Source organism: Ornithorhynchus anatinus, chromosome 3 (assembly GCF_004115215.2).
Source record: "Ornithorhynchus anatinus isolate Pmale09 chromosome 3, mOrnAna1.pri.v4, whole genome shotgun sequence".
NCBI classification, from domain to species: Eukaryota; Metazoa; Chordata; class Mammalia; order Monotremata; family Ornithorhynchidae; genus Ornithorhynchus; species Ornithorhynchus anatinus.
In genome coordinates this window covers 80,384,136-80,410,860 of record NC_041730.1, presented here as the reverse complement: position 1 = coordinate 80,410,860, position 26,725 = coordinate 80,384,136, and the positions used below count along the sequence as shown (strand labels likewise).

Below are 26,725 nucleotides of genomic sequence, written 5' to 3'. Positions count from 1 at the left end.
GTACGTGACAGGGTTTCTATGTTTTCAAGGGCCTCATCTTCCACGATAGAGGCTGTGTTGAGGAGAATATTGAAACGTTCTTGCCATCTCTTTGGGATTCACTCCTCATCTCTGATAAGGCTAGAGTCAACTTCATGCGTGCTTTAGAGGTGTTGTGTTAGCATGCACAGGACAATATAACATCTTGTCTTATTAGTAGCATGGCCCAGTGGAAAGAGCATGGGCCTGGGAGTCAGAGGACCTGGGTTCTAATCGCAGTTCTGCCACATACCTGTTGTTTGACCTTGATCAAGTCACTTAACTTCTCTGTGCCTCGATTTCCTCGTCTGTAAAGTGGGGATTAAGCATGAGAGCCCCATGAGGGACAGGGACTGTGTCTAAACTGATTAGCTTGTATATATCCCAGCACTTAATACAATGTCTGGAACATTGTGAGCACTTTAAAAAGACCATTAAAATAGTAAAAGTTTTTAGTTTTTGTAGCACCCTCTATGGCTTGGGATCTCTTGCTCTTTGACAGGCCACCACTTGCTGAATATGTTCTTTAACTTGATTTACATATTAAAACACAACTTCCTGAAAGGCTCACTATTGTCTGAAACCTGAGGTATAAGGTATTGTTCGTTCTACCAATCAATCCGTGGTATTTATTGAGCACTTAACTGTTTGCAGACCACTGTTCTAAGCTCTTGGGAGAGTCCAATTCTAAAGAGTCAGTAGGTTCATTTCTCTACCCACAATGAACTGTCCTACGCACAATTGAGAAGCAGCGTGACATAGTAGATAGAGTACCGGCCTGGGAGTCAGAAGGTCACGGGTTCTAATCCTGACTCCACCACTTGTCTGCTGTGTGACCTTGGACAAGTCGCTTCACTTCTCTGTGCCTCAGTTACCTCATCTGCAAAATGGGGATTAAGACCGTGAGCCTTATGTTGGCCTGGACCGTGTCCAACCTGGTTAGCTTGTATCTACCCCAACACTTAGTAAAGAGCCTGGACATAGTTAAGTGCTTAACAAACACCATTTAAAAAAACAAAAACCAGAAGGACAGATCTTTATTTGCACAGTGGATAAGCTTTATCTCTGGGGCTAATGGGTGTGGTGCTCCATAGTGTCAAGAAAGGAAATCGAAGAAGATATTCTCATCCTATCCCTATCCCATTCCATTAACCAGACTGTGAACTCAACTATAACATGGTCAGCTGTGCTTAGACATAGGCACTTGTTTTTTCCAGATATCCTTGCCTAGCATAGTGCTTTACTCATAGTAAAGTCAGGATAAATACTGTTACTACTGATCCCTTTGCTCACTTCAGGGATGAGAAGATAGACCTTATTTTCTCTCCAAGTTGAAGCAAAAGGTCACTTCTCCCGATAGTCAGTGACAACAGGCAGTGGTTCAGAGTAATAATAATAGTAATAATGTTGGTATTTGTTAAGCGTTTACTATGTACAGAGCACTGTTCTAAGCGCTGGGGTAGATACAGGGTAATCAGGTTGTCCCACGTGAGGCTCACAGTCTTCATCCCCATTTTGCAGATGAGGTAACTGAGGCACAGAGAAGCCAAGTGACTTGCCCACAGTCACACAGCTGACGAGTGGCAGAGCCGGGATTCGAACCCATGACCTCTAACTCCCAAGTCCAGACTCTTTCCACTAAACCATGCTGCTTCTCAAGAGTAAGTAAATATCTGAGAGTAGCTCAGCCCCCCTAAAATGCCATCTCTCTATCAAAATTTTTCGCCTACCAAGAACTCTAATGGAATGACCTGGGAAGCATTTCTTTTGAATTACACTCCATATCGGAGACGCAGCTTGGCGTAGGTGATAGAGCACCGACCTAGAAGTCAGAATGTGAGGGGTTCTAATCCTACCTCCACCACTTGTCTGCTGTGTGACCTCGGACAAGTCACTTCACTTCTCTGTGCCTCAGTTACTTCATCTATAAAATGGAGATTGAAACTGTGAGCCCCAAAAGGGGACAGGGACTGTGTCCAACCCAATTTGCTTGTAGCCAACCCAGCACTTAGTTCAGTGCCTTAACAAGGACCATAATTATTATCATTATTATTATATTTATCTTTATCTAAATATACAGTTGTGCTCTTGTCTTCAAAGAAGGCATCACTGACAGAGAATTAAATCATTCATTCATCCATTCACTCGATCATATTTATTGAGTGCTTACTGTGTGCAGAGCATTGTACTAAGCACTTGGAAGAGTACAAAACAACAATAAACTGATGTTCTCTACTCACAGCGAATTAAGTCTAGAGGGGGAGACCAACATTAATATAAATAAATCAATTACAGATATGTATATAAGTGTTATGGAACTGGGGGGCAGAGGTGAATAAAGAGATAGAGTCAGGGGGATGCAGAAGGAAGTGGGAGAAGAGGAAAGGAGGATTCAGTCAGGGAAGGCCTCTTGGAGGAGATGTGCCTTCAATAAGGCATGCACCCATGAATGAGTGTGTGACTAGAATGACCAATGCAGAATGCAAAGCCCAACCACATTGTGCATGCAATAAGTTGCCCCTAATTGCAAACGTTGTCATGTTGGATGTTTGCAGCACCATGCACTGTTCTCATTGTTACCTCTTGGCTCTTTATCCTTAAGACGCTTTAGCTCAAAAAGCTTCATCAAAAACCTGGTCCCTCCTTGCCAACTGCCACTTAGTTTTCGGTTGGGATGCAGCATTGTCTGAGACTGCGTCGATCTATCATCTGTTGGACTCGGAAAGGTACAGGTGTGCTCCCAGCCAACTGAGACCCGATTTTCCGGCCTCCACACTCCTCCTACCTTTTCCGGAGTCGTCATATCCTATGTGCTTAATGGTGTCTCGAACCACCTGCTGGTAATCCACCATTGCGATCGAAGTGATCTCCCCACACAGTAGCACCATTCCAGTTTTGCACACCGTTTCTGAAAGAGAAGGGATTGAGGAAAAACTAAGATCCGAATTTACAGTCAGCCAAGTGTTCGAAGCACAATCCCTTGATTGTCAACATGGATACCACCACTGTCTCTCAAATGCTAAGGCAGAACTAACTTCATTAATTCAATCAGTCATATTTATTGAACACTTACTGTGTGCCGAGCACTTTCCAGAGTGCTTGGGAGAGTGCAATATAAAAATAAAATAGCAATAATAGAACTAACACTAGGAAGAACTTGAGGAATGGAATGGAAAAGCACTCTCCGAAGGTGGACCCAGAGAAACTTTCTTGCCAATACTTATTATTATTAATAGTAATAATTAGTAGTAGTATTGTGGTATTTGTTAAGTTCTTACTCTGTGCCAGATACAAACTAAACTCTGAGGGAGTTGCATGATAACCAAGCTCCACATGGAGCTCACATTCTAAATAGGAGGGAAAGCAGGTATTGAATTCCCATTTTACAGACGAGGGAGCTGAGGTATGGAGAAGATAAGTGACTTGTCCAAGGTCCCACAACAGGTAAGTGGAGGAGACAGGATTTGAACCGAGGTCTGCTGCCTCCCATACTCTTTTCACTAGGTCACGCTGCTTCACACTTGCAACATTGGCAGATTCCTCTCCTCTCTCTATCCTCAAGGAACCAAAAAACATTCAGCTGGGCAGGAACCCATCTGTGACATTCAAAAACCAGGCTCCTCCTCACTAAAGAATCTCCTTCAAGAAGAGACAGAGGAATCGTAGTCTGACTACGACAAAGGTGAGTCACTTCATGTCACAGTCTTCTACCTATTCCTAACTATAGATTTATAGTCAAAGCAAGGCACCTTGTGAGTTGTTCAAGTAATGCTGACAAAACATAACAATAACATGGAAGAATGTAACTGAGCATTGGATGGGCATATGCAGCAAAAACAAGGCTCAGTCCACCCATGAATTTACTAAGCTCAAACACATATTTTGGAGGGTATTTAATTGAACTCTCCGGGATACATAAACATACATACACATCAAGTTCTGGTTCCCAGTACTCTGCTCAGTAATAATGATGGCATTTATTAAGTGCTTACTATGTGCCAAGCACTGTTCTAAGCGCTGAGGTAGATACAAAGTAATCAGGTTGCTCAAGTGGAGTTTACAGTCTTAATCCCCATTTTACAGGTGAGGTAACTGAGGCACAGAGAAGTTAAGAGACTTGCACAAAGTCACACAGCTGACAGGTGGCAGAGGAGGGATTAGAAATCACTGAACCTGAGTTTTAAAGTGAAGGAGGAAAGAGCTCTAAGAGCCCAGAGGGGTCTAGCTCTCACTGAGTACTGGATGGAGCGATGGAGTGGTTTGACGGAAGAGAAGCACCCTGGGCGGCATTCTTCTGCCACTGAGGTTGGGATTGTGCAAGCTGACCTGCGTGTTGTCACATCATTGACATGATAGGTATATCCCACAGTCACCCAGAAGGTTTCATGTATTCTCAAATTCCTTACCATCTGCTAGAGATCTGTTTGTTTGATCTTCTTTTTTCAAGATGGACAACAAGATCGATCTTGGATATGAAATGTTCCAAGTCTAAGCAAATAGGCATACATGCACCTAAACAAATAAAGGTCTAAGAGCAAAGGAAATTCCAACGGATTTTGACTGCATTACTGTGGGAAAGGTGATAGAGTGGATAGAGCAAGAGTCTGGGATTCAGAAGGTCATGGGTTCTAATGCCGGCTCTGCTATGTGTCTGCTGTGTGACCTTAGGCAAGTCACTTCACTTCTCTGGGCCTCGGTTACCTCATCTGTAAAAGGGGGATTGAGACTCTGAGCCCCACATGGGCCAGGGACTGTGTCCAACGCGATTTGCTCGTACCCACTCCAGCATTTAGTGCCGGGCACTGCACACTAGCGCCGTGGCTGGCACATACTAATCACTTAAGAAATACCACAATTATTATTATTATTACTTAGCCTTATTCTCAATAAGCACTCAATAAATACGATCGGGTCTTTCGGAAGACAAGAACTCTGAGAAACTAGTCTCACATCCTTTGTGATAAACTGGAAGGATCTTAAGTATTTCTTTGTCAGAACGAAAGAGATCACACTGAACAAACAAAGTCAGTACTAAGCCATTAGACACTACACACGGCCAACTTCAGTAAATTTTCGAGTAGGGCTCCGAAGGAGGCTTAAGGAGGCATTTGGCTGCCTGATTGGCTGCCTGCCCTAGGGATGAACTTCCCACTTGGGAAGCAGCATTGCCTAGTGAAAAGAACACAGGCCTGCGTTCTATTCCCAGCACTGCCACTTATCTGCTGTAGCAGCTTGGGCAAGTCACTTCACTTCTCTCTACCTCAATGTCCTCATCTGTAAACTGGGGATTAACACTGTGAGCCCCATGTGGGACAGGGACTGTGTCCAATCTGATTGTCTTGAGCTACTCCAGTGCGTAGTACAGTGCCTGGCACTTAGTAAGTGCTTAACAAATACCACTGTTATTATTATTCCTCTCCGTTGTCATTCTTGTCCTGTTTTATTTCTGTCCACCTTTCCTTTTGTGTCTGTCACTTAATCCCCTTTAACCACTCATTCTTAAACTGTGAGTCCTAAAGGGGCTCAGAACTGTGTACTCATCCATGACCTTCTTTCCCAACACTTGGTACAGTGCTTTGCCTATAGTGAGTGTGTAGTAATTACTATTATTTCCACTACTAGTCACTGCAGTAACTTCATAACACAGCTTAATAGCTCCAAAAGGAAGAAAATGAGTCTTGGCTTACCACAAGCAACCTTTGCATTAGGGTCTTGCTTGAGATGGGCATCTAGCACAGCATCGCTGACTTGATCACAGATCTTATCTGGAAGAAATGAATCAGAAAACACTGTACATAATGCTCTAGATAGTATCATCCTTGTCCTATGTCATCAGGTCTGCCTAAGAGTCCCTAAAGTTGTTGAATATTAATTTGAGAACTGAGAAATGACACAGAGTTTTGTTTTTTCCCAAATCTTTGTTAAGGTAAATTGTTTAAGCCATGATGAGATTTCCTGTGGGAAAGGAAAACACATGAAAATTAGCTCGTAGATTTTTTTCCAAAAGTCCTCTAGAGAGTTCATGAAAATCCTCCAAGCAGCAAGACTTCTCTCAGTTCTCAGCATAAATTTTCCCCAATTTCAGGTTGCATTCCTGGAAAAATCCTAGAAGGAAAACCCAAAACAATCAGTAGATCAATGATATTTACTGAGCATTTACTACGTGCAGAGCACTGTACTAAGCACTTGGGAAAGTATATCCCAACACAGTTGGGAGACATATTCCCTGCCCACAGTGAGCTTACAGTCTAGAGAAGGAGTCAGGCAATAATATAAATAATTTGTGAATATGTACATAACTGCAGCTGCGTTAAGGATGAGATAAATACCAACTGCCCAAAGGGTACAGATCTAAATGCTTAGATGACGTAGAAGGGAGAAGGAGCCAGGCAAAAGAAGGCTTATTTGGGGTAGGGGAGGAAATGTGACCTTAATAAAGGTTTGAAGGAGAGTGGTGGTCTAGCGTATATGGAGGGGGAGGGAGGTCCAGACTAGAGGGAGGACACGGGAAAGGGATTGGCAGGCAGATAGGCAAATAGTCACAACTGTTTATGGGTTTAATTCGATTGGGCAACAGATTAATTACATTTCACAAAGGCCCAGTCATCTAAAATGCTTCTCACAGGCCAATTCCACTTGAATTCCAATTCCAATTCAAAAGAAAGCATCAGGGGAATTCCCTAGATATTACATTCCAAGGCAGGATACTTCTTAGGGTTAGACACAACCCTACAGAGTGTCACTCGCCTCAATTATTATTGTTGAAATACCAAAATTGTATCCTAGGGGCCTATTGGGAGATTGGGGCAGCCTTCTCCCTCCTTCCACCTGGGAAGTATGGGAGTCAAGCCTTCCCCCAGCAAAGGCCTCGTAAAAATCTTTGGAACACTGGGCGGGTTATGGCATTTTTATTGAATTTGTTAAGTGCTTACGTGGCTTAGTGGAAAGACCATGGGTTAGGGAGTCAGAGGTTGTGGGTTCTAATTCCGGCTCTGCCACTTATCAGCTGTGTGACTTTGGGTGAGTCACTTAACTTCTCTGTGTCTCAGTAACTTCAGCTGTAAAATCAGGAATTAAGACTGTGAGCCCCATGTGGGACAACCTGATTACCTTGTATATACCTCAGAGCTTAGCACATAGCACATAGTGCTTGGCACATAGTGCTTAACAAATATCATCATCATTATTATTATTATTATTATTATTATTATGTACCAGGCACTGGATTAAGCACTGGGGTAGATACAAACTAATCAGGTTGGACGAGGTCCATGGAGCTTACAGTCTTAAGAAGCAGCGTGGCTTAGTGAAAGAGCCTGGGCTTGGGAGTCAGAGAACATGGGTGCGAATCCCGACTCTGCCACTTGTCTGCTGTGTGACCTCGGGCAAATCACTTCACTTCTCTGGAGTTACCTCATCTGTAAAATGGGGGTTAAAACTGTGAGCCCTATGTGGGACAACCTGATTACCTTCTATCTACCCCTGTGCTTAGAACAGTGCTTGGCACAAAGTAAGCGCTTAACAAATGCCATCCTTATTATTATTTTATTATTAAGCCCCATTTCACAAATGATGTAGCTGAGGTAACTAGGCATTTTGGACCCAATGACTGTTTGCTTAGAGTGTGAGCCCCATGTGGGACAATCCCAGTTCTGCCACTTGTCAGCTGTGTGACTGTGGGCAAGTCACTTAACTTCTCTGTGCCTCAGTTACCTCATCTGTAAAATGGAGATTAAGACTGTGAGCCCCAGGTGGGACGTCCTGATTCCCCTGTGTCTACCCCAGCGCTTAGAACAGTGCTCGGCACATAGTAAGCGCTTAACAAATACCAACATTATTATTATTATTATTATTACAGGGACTGTGTCCAACCAGCTTATCAGACTGTAAGCTTGTTGTGGCACAGACCCTGCCTACCAACTCTGTTGTACAGTACTCACCCAAATGCTTAGCACAGTGCCCTGCACATTGTAAGTGTTCAATAGCTACCACTGATTGAACTTCTATTTACCCCAGTGGGAGAAGCAGTGTAGCCTTGTGGATAGAGCACAGTCCTGGGAGTCAGGAGGACCTGGGTTCTAATGCTCTCTCCACCACTTGTCTGCTGTGTGACCTTGGGCAAATCACTTAAGTTCCCTGTGCCTCTGTTCCCTCATGTGTAAAATAGGGGTTAAGACTATGAGCCCCATGTGGGACAGGGACTGTGTACAATCTGATTGTCTCGAGCTACGCTAGTGGTTAGTACAGTGCCTGGCACATAGTAAGCGCTTAACAAATTCCACAGTAATTAATGCAGTGCTTGGCACATTGTAAGCACTTAACAAATACCAACATTATTGCTGGGGAATGTGCTCAAATTCAGCCCCCTCCGTGGACTGTTTAATTTCTACTTGGTTCTCCAGATATTGGTGAATTGTTGAATTTAAGCCTATTTTTACTGTTGCCTCGATTCTACTCATGTTCTACATGTCTGTTCTTCCCAGGAATGTGGGTGCCTTGTAGTCTTGATATGATTTTTATATCAGCAGTTAATACATTGCTTTGCACATGATCAGAGCTTAAGAAATGTTAGTGACGATAATAATATTGCATGCCTATGTAATACAGGGTATCCTTCTGAAATTTGCATCTCACCACAAAGAGTGTCATACTTAATCATGTTAAAGAATTCATCATACATTTTTTTCCCCCTCCCGATTGTCGACAAGAAACTTTTCACCGCCGAGTCTACCTCTCCTCTATCCTCAGTGTTTTGTCTTTTGATCTTTACCAACCTTTGCTAAGTGTCCAAACTAATGAAGTTTAATGGCTGGAGCATCAGGATGGGAGGCAAAAGACCTGACCCAGACTCTAAATGTTCTCCAAGGTTGCTGTAGCGAAGAGACTACATCCGGCCCCAACTGTGTCGGAGACACTGACTGTTCCTCCTAAGTTCTACCAACACTGTTCTGGGCAGCTCCCTGGGGTTCTGTGCCTGTGAGCTCGAGGAGGGTCCTGGGAGGAGGGGCGAGGGGGCTGGCTGGTCAAGGGGAAGGCTTAGTGGAAAGAGCCCGGGCTTGGGAGTCAGAGGTCATGGGTTCTAATCCCAACTCCTCCATTTGTCATCTGTGTGACTTTGGGCAAGTCACTTAACTCCTTTGTGCCTCAGTTCACTCATCTGTAAAATGAGGATTAAGACTGTGATTCCAACGTGGGACAAGCTGATTACCTTGTATCTACCCCAGTGCTTAGAACAGTGCTTGGCACATAATAAGTGCTTAACAACTACTATCATTATTATAATAATTGCTGTTATTGCTATTAATAATAATAATGATGATCATTATGGGATTTGTTAAATCTTTACTTTGTGCCAAGCACTGTTCCAAGCTCTGAGGTAGAGAAGCAACATGGCATAGTGGATAGAGCACGGGCCTGGGAGTCGGAAGGTCATAGGTTCTAATCCCAGCTCCTCCACTTGTCTGCTGTGTGACCTTGGGCAAGTCATTTCCCTTCCTCTTGGCCTCAGTTGCCTCATCTGCAAAATGGGGATTGAGACTGTGAGCCCCACTTGGGACAGGGACTGTGTCCAACCCAATTTTCTTGTATCCACCCCAGCACTTCCTACGGTGCCTGGAACATAGTAAGCGCTTGGCAGATACCATCATCATCATCATCATACAAGGTAATCACTTTGGGCATAGTCCCTACCCCACATGGAATTCAGTCTAAGTAGAAGGGAGAACACGGATTTTATGTTTTACAGATGAGGAAACTGAAGCACAGAAAAGTTAAGGGACTTGACCAAGGTCACACAACAGGCAGTGGCAGAGCTGGGATGAGAGCCCAGGTCCTCTATCTCCAAGGCCTTTGCTCTTTCCTCTAGGTCACTCTGCTAGCAAACAATTTAATTCCAAAAGTCTATTTGCATTTGAGGCTAAAGTTTCCACATCAGAATATCTCCAGGACTTTCGAATGATTACTGAACAAATATAAGGAACTGCTTTTCCACCAATGCCTAGTATCTGTTTACCTGTCTAAGGCACAGACAATGCTACATTAGGCAACATTTGCCTGTCATTACCCCCAATCAGCTAGTCCTTCAGCAGGAGTCTCACTAAAGAAAGTTTTTGAGGGACTTTATAATGGCACATACGGATGCCCTCTCCTAGAGAATATATTTTTAATTTAAAAAGTCATCTGCCACGTCTCATCGCACCCTCCACCACTTCAGTAAAGGCCAGTGGATCCCCACCAGAGCGACAATTGAGAGGAAACTGGAAAACATCCAAGAAATGCTGTGTTTATCCTGGGCCAGTATCTGAGCGCCAGGAGATCTCTCAGCCCTTTGAATGGCATGTTCAACAAGCTTATATCTGATTTTCGGGAGGAGAAAAATGAATGGACGTGACCCATCCACTTTCAAACAAAACTCCTCCCTAGGGTCCTGAAATGACTTCACCAACCAGGGATCTAGTGAGCTTTAAAATACACTTGTAGAAATTGGAGAACCCTTCAAAGTCCTAAGTTAAGACTCCGGAATCAAACAAATAAAAATAGATTCAGGCGAATGGAAGAAGTGACAGCAATTTTAATGATTCCGGGAGAACATTGTCCTAATTCTGGTTGCCTCGTTGCCTCCCTCCTAAAATGGGGAGAAGGAGAAGAGAGACCTGATGGAATCTAATGGCATTAAAACTCGGGGGAAAGTTTATGGTTTCATCACCTGCCTCGGTATCCGAGAAAGAAGCTCATGCTGAGTAATAATAATAATATGATGATGATGACTGTGGTATTTTGTCAAGTGTTGATTACGTGCCAAGCACTCTTCTAAACTCTGGAATAGATACAAGATAACCAGGTCCCACATGGAGCTCAGAGTCTCAGCAAGAGGGATCACGGGTGTTGAATCCCCATGTGCAGTTGAGGAAAATGAGGCACAGTAAATTTAAGTGACTTGCCCGAAGTTACATAGCAAGCAAGTGGCAGAGCAGGGATTTTAACCCAGGTCCTCTGGCTCCAGGGCCTGTGCTTAATCCACTATGCCACACTGCTTGCAGGGAGTAGAGTAAATCCCACTCGACTTTGGGTTAATTGTACTTTTAATAAGGTTTCTGAAATAAAGGTTCTCCATTTTGGCAATGTCAGATGACAGCTTTTGACATTGTAGTAGTGGTGGGATTAGTATTTATTAAGGGCTCCCTGCCTGCAGAGTACTGTGCTAAGCGCTGGGAACAAATACATTGTGAGGAGTGGATTTCCAGCCTACTGCCCCAAGAATTTTCCACACAAATGGAGAGTTGCGTGATCTTCTTTGAGAGTTCAAATGGAAGGTGGAATCACTGTGTCAGGGTCACTGCTCTTACTTCAACTTTAGAAAACTAATATCTGAATAGTAAAGGGTGGTGAACATCACTTGGTTCACCTGATGACTGTAAATGATCTTATACGTAGTACTAGTGGTTCATTCATTCAATCATATTTATTGAGCGCTTACTCTGTGCAAAGCACTGTACTAAGCGCTTGGAATGTACAATTCAACAAAGATAGAGACAAGTCCTGCCCAGTGATGGGCTCATAGTCTAAACGGGGGAGACAGACAGCAGAGCAAAAGAGAATAAAACAAAAACATCGACAAGATAAATAGAATCAAGGAGATATACACCTCATTAACAAAATAAATAGGGTAATAAATAATATATACAAATGAGCATAGTGCTGAAGGGAGGGGAAGGGGGAAGAGCAGAGGGTGGGGGAGAAGGATAGGGGAGGGGATGCAGAGGGAAGGTGGGGCTCAGTCTGGGAAGGCCTCCTGGAGGAGGTGAGCTCTCAGTAGGGCTTTGAAGAGGGGAAGAGAGTTAGTTTGGCAGATGTGAGGAGGGTGGGCATTCCAGGATAGCGGTAGAAGCCAGGCCAGGGGTCGACGGCGGGATAGGCATGAATGGGGGATCGTGAGGAGGTGAGGAAGTGAGCAGCAGAGGAGCGAAGTGTACAGGGTGGGCAGTAGAAAGAGAGAAGGGAGGTGAGGTAGGAGGGTCAAGGGGATGGAGAACTTTGAAGCCAAAGCTTCAAACAACCAATAACAATACTACTACTACTGATGATATGACACAATAAAGGTGAAGGTGATGATGGCGATATGTAGGAACGTCTCTGGGAAAGGACCAATCTAGGCTTTTCTCTTGAAAATAAAGACTGTATGAGGATGCTCTAGTTTGGAATTTCCAAAACTCAACAATTAAAATCCATGTTTTTAGAAGACAGAATAGCACAATTCTCTGCCCTTTGCTTCATCACCACGATGATTGTTATGGTATTTAAGTGCTTACTATTTATCGGGCACTGTTCTAAGCATTGGGGTAGTTACAAGCTAATCAGGTGGGACAGAGTCTCTGTCTCGCATGGGGCTCCCAGTCTTCATGTTCCATTGGTACCTTGCCTCAAATTCTTATAAAATCATCAACCCCTAAAAGTAGCTATTTAAATTGGAACATACGTGAGACAAAGGATAATACTATTGAATGAATGAATGAATACTACTACTACTTCACAGAATACTATTTAATAACTTCAGAAGGAGTTAGGACAAGACTGACAAGATATATTGGAAAATACGAATCCTTGAATTCCTTTGGCACTTTTATTTTTCCAAAGCACTTTCACATCAGCTTGTGGCTCAGTGGAAAGAGGCTGGGCTTGGGAGTCAGAGGTCATGGGTTTGAATCCTAGCTCTGCCACTCGTCAGCTGTGTGACTGTGGGCAAGTCACTTCACTTCTCTGTGCCTCAGTTCCCTCATCTGTAAAATGGAAATTAAAACTGTGAGCCCCATATGGGACAACCTGATCACCCTGTATATCTCCCAGTGCTTAGAACAGTGCTTTGCACATAGTAAGGCTTAATAAATACCAACATCATTATTATTATTATTATCAGTTAGCTCATTTTTTTCCTAACTGTCCTGAGAGGTAAGAAGAGGTGATCATGATCCCCATTGTACAGATGAGGAAACTGAAGTCCAGGGAGATTAAGAGATTAAGAGATAAAGGGAATGAGCATCTCAGGAACTCTAAACAGCCAATCCTTTCTTTTACTTCAGAAGCCATTTAGGATCTCTGCTTGTATCACATATAAAAGACCACTACATATAGCTTTGGTTTTTTTTTTCTTTTATGCTAATGTTGGTCATCCTTTTAAAATGCACAGAAAATTACAGGGAAAGTGCAGTGACCCCTGTCCTTGTCTTAGAGAACGTTTTCTGGTGATTCAAGCTGCACGTTGGTTGACAGATGACAGATGATAGTTTGACATAAAAAACAACATGAGAATTTTAAATCTGCTGACCGTAGATGAATGTTCAGGCAATCAATCGCCTACTGCTTGGTCAAGCAATTCGAGATAGTTGGTCTAAAAAGAAATCTCAGGAAATGCTAGTGAGGTTATTACTTTCCTCAGCAGCTGCTTGGTCTTTAAATTTGTTTCAGCCGCATGGATAAGGAATATTCCCATTATGGTAACTGATAGTTTAGTGGCCGAGTGTATTTAGGGAAAGGCTTTTAGCAGGGCTTCAAGGAAAGAGAACTCAACAAGTAATTTCTTGTTGCCTGGCGGTAGTTTTCACAGAGGTGACAATTCTGACAATAATTCACAGTGAGAAAACAATCAAGGGAAAACCCCTTGCAAGTGCAATTTCTCTTTCCCAGTACTATCCCGTTCTCCGATGGAAATCATTCCTGCACTGGACTGTTTAAAATTAATATCGTGCCATCTGTCCGGAGCCAATCACTTGCCATATCACTTACCGGGATGCCCTTCCCCTACAGATTCTGAGGTGAACATGAAATCTCCATCTTCACTCAGCGTGTGGTCACACAAGCCATCCACTGGTCCATTCATGTTTTGAAGTAATGGTGTGAGGGGCCCGACTTCACCCGGGTTTTCCTTTAGATTTCCGCTCCCAACAGAAAAGGAGACCTTTTCTTCTCAGGAACCTGGGAATAGTGCAAGATATAGCAATGTGTGCAAGTGAATGCCCTGAGCCCACATGCGTCTCTCCCATGCAGTATCTCTACCTCATTGAAGCTGTGAGTCTGAGTTGCTCCTATATATGGAAAAGTGAAAGTGCCTGGACAATCATGTGAGGAAATTGGAGGAGTCCATTTCCTGGGAAGGGAGCAAACTCACTTTGGGATATTTCAATCATTAACTTTAATTCCAAAACCTTAAAATCTTAGTCCACATGTGCTGGAAAACCACAGACCCTTGCAAAACTCAAGTTCATGTCAATTTATGGATCGATTTAGTTACTTGGTTACCAGTGCTCCAGTTACTAAATCCTCCCACTTTTAGGAATGGTATGCTCAGATGTGTTTATTGTAGATACACTTGAGAATAAGAAGGTAGAGGTCCCGTTCCCCCATTCCCCAAAAGAAATATTAAACTATAAATTTAACTTAGAGGACACAAAATAATCACCTATTTTTTCATTGTCTTTGATGGGATTGGATTTCTTCTATACTGTCATGGGTTTATTTATTGACAGGAATTCATCCAGACAGAAGAAATCCCAACCCCAGTGTTTTGTCGGCTGTGAGGTATTAGAGAATTTTCATTTTAAAGAAAAGCTCCCCTTTTCTTGGCCTTGCAACTTTGCCAGCACATGGAAACCTAGCCAAGCTTCTCTAAGGCTCAAAAAATCACTGCTAGACCTGCTAGACCTTTACTCAAACAGGCTTCCCAAATAGTAACGAGAAAACAGTGACTTTTCAGAAACTGTTTTCCAGAATAAAAAACTTGATGGTGACATTTGGATGTGACGGAATGTAGCTATCTAATACCTTCAAAGGTGATATTTATGTACAGTAGCGATACTTAAGTTACAAATTGATCTTTTCATTCTGGCTTCCACAACCTTGTACCTCAGCCAAGGTATCCAACTAATATGTTATACAAATAACCAGATAATGCATTAGGTGACAGCGTGGCCCTCCAATTTGCACTTTTTAAAAATCACCTACAATATCATTTGGTGACTCTATGGTATTTCCAGTGACAATGTATGGATCCAAAGCTGGACAGTGAAACAGCAGGATAGAAAGAACATCGATTCTTTCAAAATGTGGCGTTGGAGAAGGCTTTTGTGAATACCATGGATGGCCTGAAAGACCAACAAATAGATTTTAGAGCAAATTAAACCAAAGTGGTCTTTGGAAGGCCAAATGGCTCGACTTGATGAGCATATTTTGGACACACAATCAGGAGGACTAATTCTCTGGAGAAGACACTAATGCTAGGAAATGTCCAGGGAAAAGGCAGAAGAGGCAGAACAGCAGCTAGATGGTTAGAGACCATAACAATGATATCGGAAGAACCATTAGAAAGGTTGCGGACTAGGGCAGAGGACAGGATATCCTGGAGAAAGTTTATCCATGGAGTGGCTATGAATCGGAAATGACTCGATGACACTCAAAAATAATAATAATGATACAATTTCTTGTTTGAGAGAGTCCATAAAATATGGAGGGGCCAAGGCATAGAAACTCACAAAAATCATGTGTCTTCAGAACCTGGGACAGTGTAAGTTTCCAAGCAAGTAAGGTTCCCTCTTATGCTCAAACAAACCCCTTGCAAAGTGAGGCAGTTCATTCATTTGTTTATATTTAATGAGCCCTTACTGCAGAGCACTGTACTGAGTACTTGGGAGAGTACAATATAACAATAAACAACACATTCCCTGCCCACAATGAGCAGGCGGTCACTCCCACCCCAGCAAGTCCTCTTGGTGCCTTGCTGATCAGTAGAAGATATTTATTAAGTGTTTATTGTATGCACAGCACTATACTGAGCTCTTGGGAGGATACAACAGAGTTAGTATCAATCAATCAATGGTAATTATTGAGCACTTACTATGTTATAAAACAATTTAGAATCCCCTTGCTTTGGCTCAGCTAATGGATCAGCCATTTGGCTTCAAGGCTTTCCATCACCTTGTCCCCTCCTACCTCACCTCCCTTCTCTCTTTCTACTGCCCACCCAATACGCTCCGCTCCTCCGCCGCTCACCTCCTCACTGTCCCCCATTCACTCCTATCCCGCTGCCAACCTCTGGGCCACATCCTACCGGTGTCCTGGAATGCCCTCCCTCCTCACCTCCACCAAACTCACTCTCTTCCCCTCTTCAAAGCCCTATTGAGAGCTCACCTCTTCCAAGGAGCCTTCCCAGGCTGAGCTACCCCATTTTCCTTCTGCTCCCCCTCTGTTCCCCCTCCACCCTCTGCTCCTCCCCCTTCCCCCTTCACCTCCCCTCAGCTAAGCCCCCTTTCCCTGGGCTCCTCCCCCATCCTCTTCCCCTCCCCTCAGCACAGTGCTCATTTGTATGTATGTTTATTCCCCTATTGATTTTGTTAATGAGGTGTCCATCCTCTTGATTCTATTTATCGTGATAATGTTGTCTTGTTTTTGTTTTGTTCTGTTGTGCTCTGCCGTCTGTCTCCCCCAATTAGACTGTGAGCCCGTCATTGGGCAGGGATTATCTCTGTTGCCGAATTGTACATTCCAAACACTTAGCACAGTGCTCTGCACATAGTAAGCTCTCAATAAATACTATTAAATGAATGAATGAATCAGCCAGGTGATTTACATCTTGATAATTCTCATTTCATTGTAGTAAGCTATGCAGATGAAGAGGCATATTATTTCTTCCAGTATTGCAGCATGACCTAATGAAAAAGCACGAGACTGAGTGTCAGGAGTCCTGGGTTCTAACCCCAGTTCCATCACTTGCCTGCAAGTCACTTCATTTCTCTGCCCCTCAGTTGCCCCATCTGTAATATGGGGTTAAAAAACCTGTTCTCCCTCTCTCTTAGACTGTAAGCCCTATATTGGAAAGACACTCTATCTGATCTGGCCTACCCAAGCCCTTACCACATTGCTTGGCCTATAGTAGGCACTTAGCATGAACTATTCCTATTATCATTATTACTAATGTAGAAGCACACTAAACAGCACCCTTCTTAAATGCCTAAATTGCAAGTAAAGAGTGACTTATACAATGGGGAGGACTAAATGCAATTTATGGCCTAGAGAAGTATAACTCATATAAACTACAGAACACTTTGGGACTACTTTTGCTATTTTCAGTTCACAAAACACATATTGCTTGCTCCTAAAGGGTTTCATCATCTGCATGCTTTTGTAAATTTATTCTAGGTACGTTTGTAACAAGCCATGAGGAATGGTAACACAAGATAATATTTAATCTGGACTGTTGACCTGGGTTACTCTATTGGTTAATATTTTAAAATTCAATAAATAACACAAGTCCTAAAAACAACATGAAAAAATATGAAATTTAGACCATGAGCCCCATGTCCTGGACATGTGGGACAGGGACTGTGCCCGATCTAATTATCTTTTGCCTGCTCCAGTGCTTAGTAATAAGAATAAGAATCATATTTATGGTAATTGATAAGTGCTTACTATGCACCAAGCACTGTTCTAAGCACTGGGGTGGATACAAGGTAGTCAGGTTGGACACAGTCCCTGTCCCACATAGGACTCACACTCTTAATCCCCATTTTACAGATGAGGTAACTGAGGCTCAGAGAAGTGAAGTGACTCACCCAAGGTAGCACAATAGACAAGTGGTGGAGGCGGGATTAGAACGCATGACCTTCTGACACCAGGCCGGTGCCCTGTCCATTAAGCCACGCTGCTGTGTTTGGCACATAGAAAGCACTTAACAAACATCACAGTTGTTATCGTTGTTATAAAGAATTAACCAGTCGCCAAAACATGAAATCCAAGTTCATGAAAAGAGCCCAGTTATCTCTGTACTCGAATAATTGCTTAGATAGTTGTAGATGAATCAATATTTTAGAATTGTTTAAAATCCAACTATCTTGAGGGTCTGAAGAAAGTACATATAAATAGCTTTGGAAATGTGTATTAGGTTGTTTGGCACCCAAACTGTAATTATGCTATCCTTTGTTTTGTTTTGTTGTCTGTCTCCCCGCTTCTAGACTGTGGGCAGGGATTGGCTCTATCTGTTGCCGAGTTGTACTTTCCAAGCGCTTAGTACAGTGCTCTGCACAAAGCGCTCAATAAATACGATTGAATGAATGAATGAATAGAAGAAAACTGTCCCTTATCAATAGCTATTTCCCTGTAGGTATGGATTACATGGTGTCAATCAGTCAAAATGTATTTATTGAGTTCTCCCTCTGTGCAGAACATTGTACTGAGCACTTGGGAGAGTACAATATAACAGAGTTGGTAGGTACGTTTCCCGCTCAAAACAAACTTACAGTCTAAATGGGGAGCCGGTATTGATATATTATTTATATTGATAAAAATGACCATTATGTACAAAAGTGCCATGGGACTGAGAGAGGAGTGAATAAAGGGTGAAACTCCAAGTGCAAGGACAACACAGAAGGGAGTGGCAGAAGATGAAGTAAGGGCCTAGTTGGGGAAGGTCTCTTGGAGGAGATGTGCGTCAATCAGGCTTTGAAGGTCAGGAGAGTTATCCTCTGTCGGATATGAAGGGGAATGGAGTTCTACGCCAAAGGCAGGATGCGGGCGAGAAATCAGTGGCAAGGGGCTTGGAGGAGTGAAATGTGCAGGCTGGGTTGTAGTAGAATATCAGGGAGGTAAGGTAGGAGGCCCCTCTCAGAGTCACCCCTGGAGCTTCCAGTACTCTACCAGTCTCGGCTATGGGAGGAAGAATCAAGCAAAGGCATACCCATTCCATTCCTAGCTCGAGCAGTGGCTAGCGAGTGGAAGGCAATCTGCTACAAGTCAAAACTCACCTGTGCCAAGCAGCAGCATCATGGGAGGGAATCGAGGGTGGAGATTCAAGTTTACTGCGCGGAAGGAGGCGATGGTAAACCACTTCCGTATTTTTACCAAGAAAACTCTATGGATACACTACCAGATGATCGCAGATGGAGGTGAGGCGTTCTGGGAGAGAGGTGTCCATGATGTCTCTATGGGTCGGACACCACCCGACAGCATAAGACAACAACAACAACAAGGTAGGAAGAGGCCAGGTGATTGAATACTTAAAAACCTACTGTAAGGAGTTTCTGTTTGATGTGGAGGTGGACGGGCAACCCCTGGAAGTTCTTGATGAATGGGGAAATGGCCTGAATGCTTTTAAAGAAAAATGATCTGGGCAGCAGAGTGAAGTATGGACTGTAGTGGGGAGAGACAGAAGTCGAGGAGGTTAGCAAGGAGGCTGATGTGGTAATCAAGACAGGTGCTTGCATTAACATGGTAGCGTTTTGGATTAAGAGGAAGGGGAAGATTTTAGCAATGTTATGAAGGCTGAACTGACAGGATTTGTGACAGGTTGAATATGTGGGTTGAATGAGAGAGATGAGTTGATGAAAATGCCAAGTTACAGGCCTGTGAGACAGGGCGGATGATGGTGCTGTCCACGTGACAGGAAAGTCAGGTGGAGGACAGGTTTGGGTGGAACGATAAGGAGTTCTGTTTGGAACACGGTAAGTCCGAGGTGTCGGTGGGACATTCAAGTAGAGATGTCCCGAAGGCAGAAGAAAATGTCAATTTGTAGAGACGGAGCGAGATCAGGGCTGGCGATATAGATTTGGGAATCATCCCCATAGAGATGGTAATTGAAGCCATGGGAGCAAATGAGTTCTCCGAGGGAGTGGGTGTAGATGGAGAATAGAAAGAGACCCAGAACTGAGCCTTGAAGGACTCCCATATTTAAGGGGTGGGAAGAAGAGAAGGAGCATGTCTGTGGGCTGGGAACGTGACTGCCAACTCTTTTATATTGTGCTCTCCCAAGCACTTAGTTCCATGTTCTACACATAATAAGTTCTCAGTAAATACAATTAATTAATTGATTGAATGAGCCCATTAAAGAGACTGAGAATGAGTGGCCAGAAGGATAGGAAGAGACCCAGGAGACGACAGTAAAATCAAAGTTGGGTAATGTTTCCAGGGGAAGGGGGTGGTAGACAGTGTCAAAGGCAGATGACAGCTAACTGATATCATAGGGCCCTCTCTTGAGGAATTCATCCACTTATATGACTTTAGGTCATCACGACCTCTGCATATGTGACTCCAAAATCTACCTCTCTAGCTCCAGGTTCTAACCTAATCTGCAGTCCCCAATTTCCTCTTATGTACAGAACATCCCAATTTGGATTTTCCACCAGGATCTCAGACTCAATATGTCTTCTTATTTTATTATTATTATAAAATAAGCTTCTTATTTTTCCTCTGAAATACAATCCTTTTCCTAACTTTCCCATCTGTTGATGACCCCACAGTTCTCCCAGAAGTCCACAACCTCTGTGTCACCTTCAACTCCTCACTATCTTTCCACTCTGACGTTCAGACACCCGATAAATCCTTCTGGTTCTTCCTCCATGATATTTCCCAGATCCACCCCTTCCTCTCCAGCCAAACAGCTACATCCCTGGTCCAAGTTCTTGTCATTTCTCAGTTAGAATAATATATCAGCCTCCCACTCTTCTGTCCACTCTTCTGGACACTCTTCTCTCCACTTCTGTCTATACTGCACACCGTTACACAGAACACCTTCCTGGAGCCTCATTCAGCACTTCTCTTCTCATACACCTCCATCTGCTACACAACTTCCTCTGCATCAAGCAAAAATTCCTTATTGTTGATTTAAAGATTTCATACCACCGTTCTCCATTTTACAGATCAGTTCTTTTCAACCCACTGCTCCACCCAAGCTCACTTGTTCAGCTTTACCTGTCTCCCAACTCACACCTCTAACTCATTTCCCCTGCTATTCTTCCCCACAAAATTCATTGTCATAATTCTCCCCATCTTTAAAGCCATCCCCTCTCTTTCCCCCATCCCTCCCGAAGAAACACCTCTTCTGGGAGGTCTTTCTTGATTCATTCTTAGCAAACCAGTCATAGCAATCCAACATCACCATTAGTGTTTTTGTACTTCATTCTTCTCTCAACATTTTTTAACAGAATTTGTTAAGTGCTTACTAAATGCCAGTCACTGTATAAGATCATTGGGTTGGAAACTGTTCCCGTCCCAAATGGAACTCACAGTCTTAATTCCCATTTTACAGGTGAGGTAACTGAGGCACAGAGAAGTTAAGTGACTTGCCCAAGGTTACATAGCAGATAAGTGGAGGAGCTGGGATTAGAACCCACATCCTCTGACTCTGAAACTCATGCTCTTTCCACTAGACAGCACTGCTTCTCTATGAACATATGTATTTATTGACATGTGCATATTTTCATTTGTATAATCATTTATTCAACTATTTCATCCTGATAGACTGGTACTACTTTCTGCTCTCAGAATTTGTAAACATTTTTGTCTGTTCACCCTTTTAAAATGTAACTTCCTGGAGGGCAGTGCCTTGCATCTATTTTACTGTCTTCTAGCTCGAGAAACAGCAAGTCACTTAACTTCTCTATGCCTCAGTTTCCTCATCTGTAAAGTAGGGATTAAGACTATGAACCCCATGTGAGACAGGGGCTATGTCCAACCCGAGTATCTTGTATCTACAATACAGTGCCTGGCAAAAAGTAAACACTTGACAAAAACAATTATTCTTCTTATTATTACTATTATCATTAGTACTTCACACTCAATAGGTGCTCAATAAATACCACTGATGATGAACACACCAGTCACAAAAATTGTGAAAAGAATAAGTGCTTCCTCGTAAATTCAGAGTAGCTCTATAGTGGAGAGATATCCAGACCCAGCTGAAGAGAGTGCCATGTGGTAAAATTATATCTGAGGTAAAAGGGAAGCTAGGGTGATATGGAGGTTTTATCAAACCAAACCCCGTCCAGCCTTTCCCCAAGCAGAATCTCAGGCAGCTCCATGCTCAAATCACTGGGCATCTGATTTCTGTTAATCAGATCTTCAGTTTGGCCCTGGCAATTGCGAACCCTAGGAGCTTTAATTATGACCCTGTGAATCTCAACTTTGTATTTTCCTGATCCTTTCCACTTCGTGGTACTGATCAAATCCTGTCTTTGATCAGTATCTTGATTGTCAGTCAGCCAGTCATATTTATTGAGCTCTTACTATGTCCAGAACACTGTATTAAGTGCTTGAAAGAATACAATACAACAATACAACAGACACATTCCCTGCCCCTGGTGAGTTTACAATCTAGAAGCACCAGGTCCAGAAGTGGAGAAGAATACAATCCTGTTTTTTTTTCAGCCTTATGGTCAGTATTTATGCCAATACCAAATCTGCCGAGAAATTAATGATCATTGGAATGGTTTTTTCTGTGGTATCTTCTGTGGTCATCTGCTTAAACAATTCCCCAACTGCTCTTTCAAAGTTGGCTGGAATAGTGAATCAGAAGCATATTCTGACTCCAGCTTCCAGGCCCTTCACTGCATCCTCAATCATGACAGCAAAGAAGAAGCTGAACAAGCCTGGAGCTGCCACATAGACCTGCTTCATTCTGAAAGTTACAGGGAAAGAGTCAAATAGGGCAACTTCAATTTAAATACTGTAAGGAAGGAAGTGAAATTTTTATTACAGTTGAATTTGCTTGGCAACTGCCAGAATTCCAACCCAAATTATCTTTCATTCATTTGATTATATTTATTGAGTGCTTTACTGTGTGCAGAACATTGTACTAAGTACTTGGGAAAGTACAATACAGAAATAAAGTCACATTTCCCTGCCCACAATGGGCTTACAGTCTAGAGTGGGGGAGACAGATATCAATACAAATAAGTTAAATTACATGTATGAGCATAAATGCTGTAGGGCTGAGAAGGGGGAAGAGCAAAGGGAGCAAGTCCGGGTGACATAGAAGGGAGTGGGAGATGAGGAAAAGTGGGGCTTAGTCTGGGAAGGCCTCTTGGAGGAGATGTGCTTTCAGTAAGGCTTTGAAGGGGGTGAGAGTAATTGTTTGTCAGATTTGGGGAGGGAGGGAGTTCCAGGCCAGAGACAGAATGTAGGCTAGGTGTCAATAGCGAGACAGGTGAGACTGAGGCACACTGAGAACGTTAGCACTAGAGGAGAGAAGTGTGCGGGCTGGCTTGTAGAAGGAGAGAAGTGAGGTGAGATAGGAGGGGGCAAGGTGGTGGAGACCTTTAAAGCCCATCTTGAGGAGTTTTTGTTGGATGTGGAGGTGGATGGGCAACCACTGGAGTTTTGTGAGGAGCAGGGTGACATGTCCTGAATGTTTTTATAGATAAATGATCTGAACAGCAGATTGAAGTATGAACTGTAGTGAGGAGAGACAGGAGGCTGGGAGGTCAGCAAGGAGGTGGGATAGGATGAGTGATTGTATTAACATGGTAGCAGTTTGGATGGAAAGGGTGGATTTTAACTATGTTGTGAAAGTGGGACCAAGAGGATTTAGTGATGGATTGAAATATGGGTTGAGTGACAGAGAGGAGTCAAGGACCACACCAAGGGAATGGACTTGTGAGACAGGAAGGATGGTGGTCCGCATACAGATGGTAGTTGAAGCCATGGGAGCGAATGAGATCTCCAAGGGAGTGGGTATAGATGGAGAATAGAAGGGGGCCCAGGACTGAACCTTGAGGAACTCCCACAGTTAGGAGGTGGGAGGCAGAGGAGGAGCCCACGAAGGAGATCTTGTCTCTACTTCGGTGCTTAGTACAGTGCCTGATACATAGTAAGTGCTTAATGGATTCCATTAAAAACAAAGAATACTTGTCCATTCAAGTTAGCGTGGCTCAGTGGAAAGAGCATGGGCTTTGGAGTCATGGGTCATGAGTTCGAATCCCAGCTCTGCCACTTGTCAGCTGTGTGACTGTGGGCAAGTCACTTAACTTCTCTGTGCCTCAGTTACCTCATCTGTAAAATGGGGATTAAGACTGTGAGCCCCACGTGGGACAACCTGACTCCCCTGTGTCTACCCCAGCGCTTAGAACAGTGCTCTGCACATAGTAAGCGCTTAACAAATACCAACATCAAGTTGTCTATGCCCAGGTGACCAGGGACACCAAAACATTGGAAACAAAGCCATGGGTCTTCATCAGACTGAGAAGTTAAGTAGTAATGACCTACCTCTGTTCAGTGACTGTGCTAGCCTCACCTCAATATCCTCTTCTGCTTCCCAAATAAGAGAAAGACCTCAAGGATGAGAAGTAGGATGGGGTAGTGGAAAGAACTTGGGCCTGGGAATCAGAGAGCTGGGTTCTAATTCCCATTCCTCCACTTATCTGCTGTGTCACTTTGGGCAAGTCACCAGGAGAGAAGCAGTGTGGCTTAGTGGAAAGGGCACGGGCTTGGGAGTCAGAAGTCATGGGTTCTAATGCTGGCTCTGCCACTGTCTGCTGTGTGAAGTTGGGAAGGCCACTTAACTTCTCTGTGCCTCAGTTACCTCATCTATAAAATGGGGATTAAGACTGTGAGCATCATGTTGGACAATCTGATTGCCTTGTATCTACCCTAGTTCTTAGAACAGTACTTGGCACATAGTAAGTGCTTAACAAATATGATAGTTATCATTATTTTCTGTGTGCCTCAGTTACTTCATGTGTAAAATGTGAGACCCATGTGTGACAGGGATTGTGACCAACCTGATAACCTTTTCTCTACCCCAGTGCTTAGTACAGAGCCTGGCGCATAGTGCTTAACAAATACTATGAAAAAGGATGTGCTCAAGATTTAAATAATGGTATTTTGCATAGTGTTATTAATTATACTGGTATTTATTGAGCCTCCACTGGGTGTGATACATCATGCAAAGTACTTGGGAAGTACAAAATAGAGAAGTGAAATATTCCCTGCTCACCAGGCACACTCTAATGGGAGCTTAGATTAATATCATCATTCATTGTGATGTCTTGAGAGTTATATGGTTTTCTACAGCTGTATAAAGAGCAGAGTGAGGTACTGACCACTGGCTCATACTCCAAATTTGAATTTTCAACACAACCTACACAATAAAAATTCTTCCCGGAAACAGTCCTTCAGGACTATCTGACAAGCACTGAACTAGCACTGCAGAAAAAAGATAATCAGGTGGGTCACAGTCCTTAACCCACAAAGGGTTACAGTCTAAGGAGGGAGAGAACATGTATTGAATCCCCAATCAATCAAGCAATCATATTTATTGAACTCTTATTGTGTGCAGAACACTGTAGAAATCACTTGGGAAAGTACAATATAAGGGAGTTAGTAGAGATGTTCTCTGCCCACAGATGAGGAAACTGAGGCACAGAGAAGTTAAATGATGTGCTCAAGATAACACAGCTAGCAAGTGGTGAAGCTGGGATTAGAACCAGGTTTTCTGACCACTGAGCCCTTGCTCTTCCTGTTCAAAGTGCTAGACCACACTGCTAGACTTAAAGCCTCTGTAAAATAAAGGGTCTGCAAGAACAAGAAACTCCACCTATAATTAACAGTGTAAACATCCACATAACTGATGATGATGATGATGATGATGATGATGATGATGATGATGATGTTAATCTGTTTTGGGTTTTTTGGATTCCGATGGGCATTTATCTTTCTTGGAGGAGGGCTGGGTCTCCAGTTTCCAGGATATTTTTATATGGATGTCCCACCGGTACCTCAAGATCAATTCTTCATATTCTTTCCCAAATCCACTCCCATCACAGTTGGCAACACCACTATCCATCCCTTTTCTTAGGCCCTTCACTTCCATATTATCGTGGATTTTTCCCTCTCTTTCAACAGCTATATTCAGACGGTCACCAAATCCCATCTGTTCTTCCTCAACAACATTTCCAGAATCCTTCCCTTTCCTCTTTGTGCAAACTGCCACCCAGCTGGTCCAGACACTTGTCAAAGCCTAACTTGACCATCGCATCAGTCACTTTATTAACTTTCCTACTTCCGGTCCATATTTCACTCTGCTGACTTTTCTTTTCTAAAGCATTGTTATGTTTACACCCTCCCACTCCTCTCCATATCAAGCTGCAAATCCTGACCACTGGCTTTAAGGTTCTCAGTCAGCTCTCTCACTCCTACTTATCCCCTCTTTTCTCCCACTACACCCCAGCTCATACACTTCATAGCCCGTAAACCAAACTACTCACTGTACTTTGCTCTCATCTCTCCCACTCCTGAACTCGTGCTCAGACCCTCCTTTTTGTCTGAAACACTCTTTCCCTCCATATCCAACAGACTATTGCTTTCCTCATCTTCAAAACCCTTCTGATGTTGATGATGATAATGATGGTATTTGCTAAACCTTAATATGTGCCAAGCGCTGTTTTAAGCGCTGGGGTAGGTATAAGGTTCTCATGTTGGACACAGTCCCTGTCCCACCTGGTTCTCATTATCTTAACCCCATTTTACAGATGAAGTAACTGAGGCCTAGAGAAGAGAAGTGACTTGCCCAAGGTCACACAGCAGAGAAGTGGCAGAACCGGAGTTAGAACCCAGGTCTTTCTGGCTCCCAGGCCAGTGATCGAGCCACTATACCACGCTGCTTCTGAAATCATATCTCCTCCAGGAAGGCTTCCCTGATTACCCTCTCATCTTTCCACCCTAAATCCCTCTAATTACTACTTCAGAACTTCTGCACCAGGGAAGCATTTGGTTAATCACATACCCACTTGTACTTATGCATATCTTTATACTCTACTACTTCCTTTTATCTGTAATTCATTTTATCAAGTTTTCCTCACTATACTGTAAACTCCTTGAAGGCTGGGAGCTTGTCTCCTTTTTTTTAATGGTATTGGTTAAGCGCTTACTGTGTTTTGATGTCTGTCTCTCCCCC

The 26,725-nt window shown here is 43.3% G+C and overlaps 1 protein-coding gene across 1 annotated transcript in view; it reads right to left on the bottom strand.

The window, feature by feature from the left end:
- The window catches only part of MAT1A (methionine adenosyltransferase 1A), a 45,149-nt gene extending 31,065 nt beyond the window's left edge, over positions 1-14,084 (bottom strand). Inside the window, exons 1-3 of the mRNA XM_029060615.2 lie at positions 13,798-14,084; positions 5,706-5,783; positions 2,804-2,926 (exon numbers count right to left, since the gene is read on the bottom strand). Coding sequence (XP_028916448.1) covers positions 2,804-2,926; positions 5,706-5,783; positions 13,798-13,891 — 295 coding nt within the window. The 5' untranslated portion in view covers positions 13,892-14,084. The remainder of the gene's footprint in view (positions 1-2,803; positions 2,927-5,705; positions 5,784-13,797) is intronic.
- Between the last annotated feature and the right edge of the window lie 12,641 nt (positions 14,085-26,725).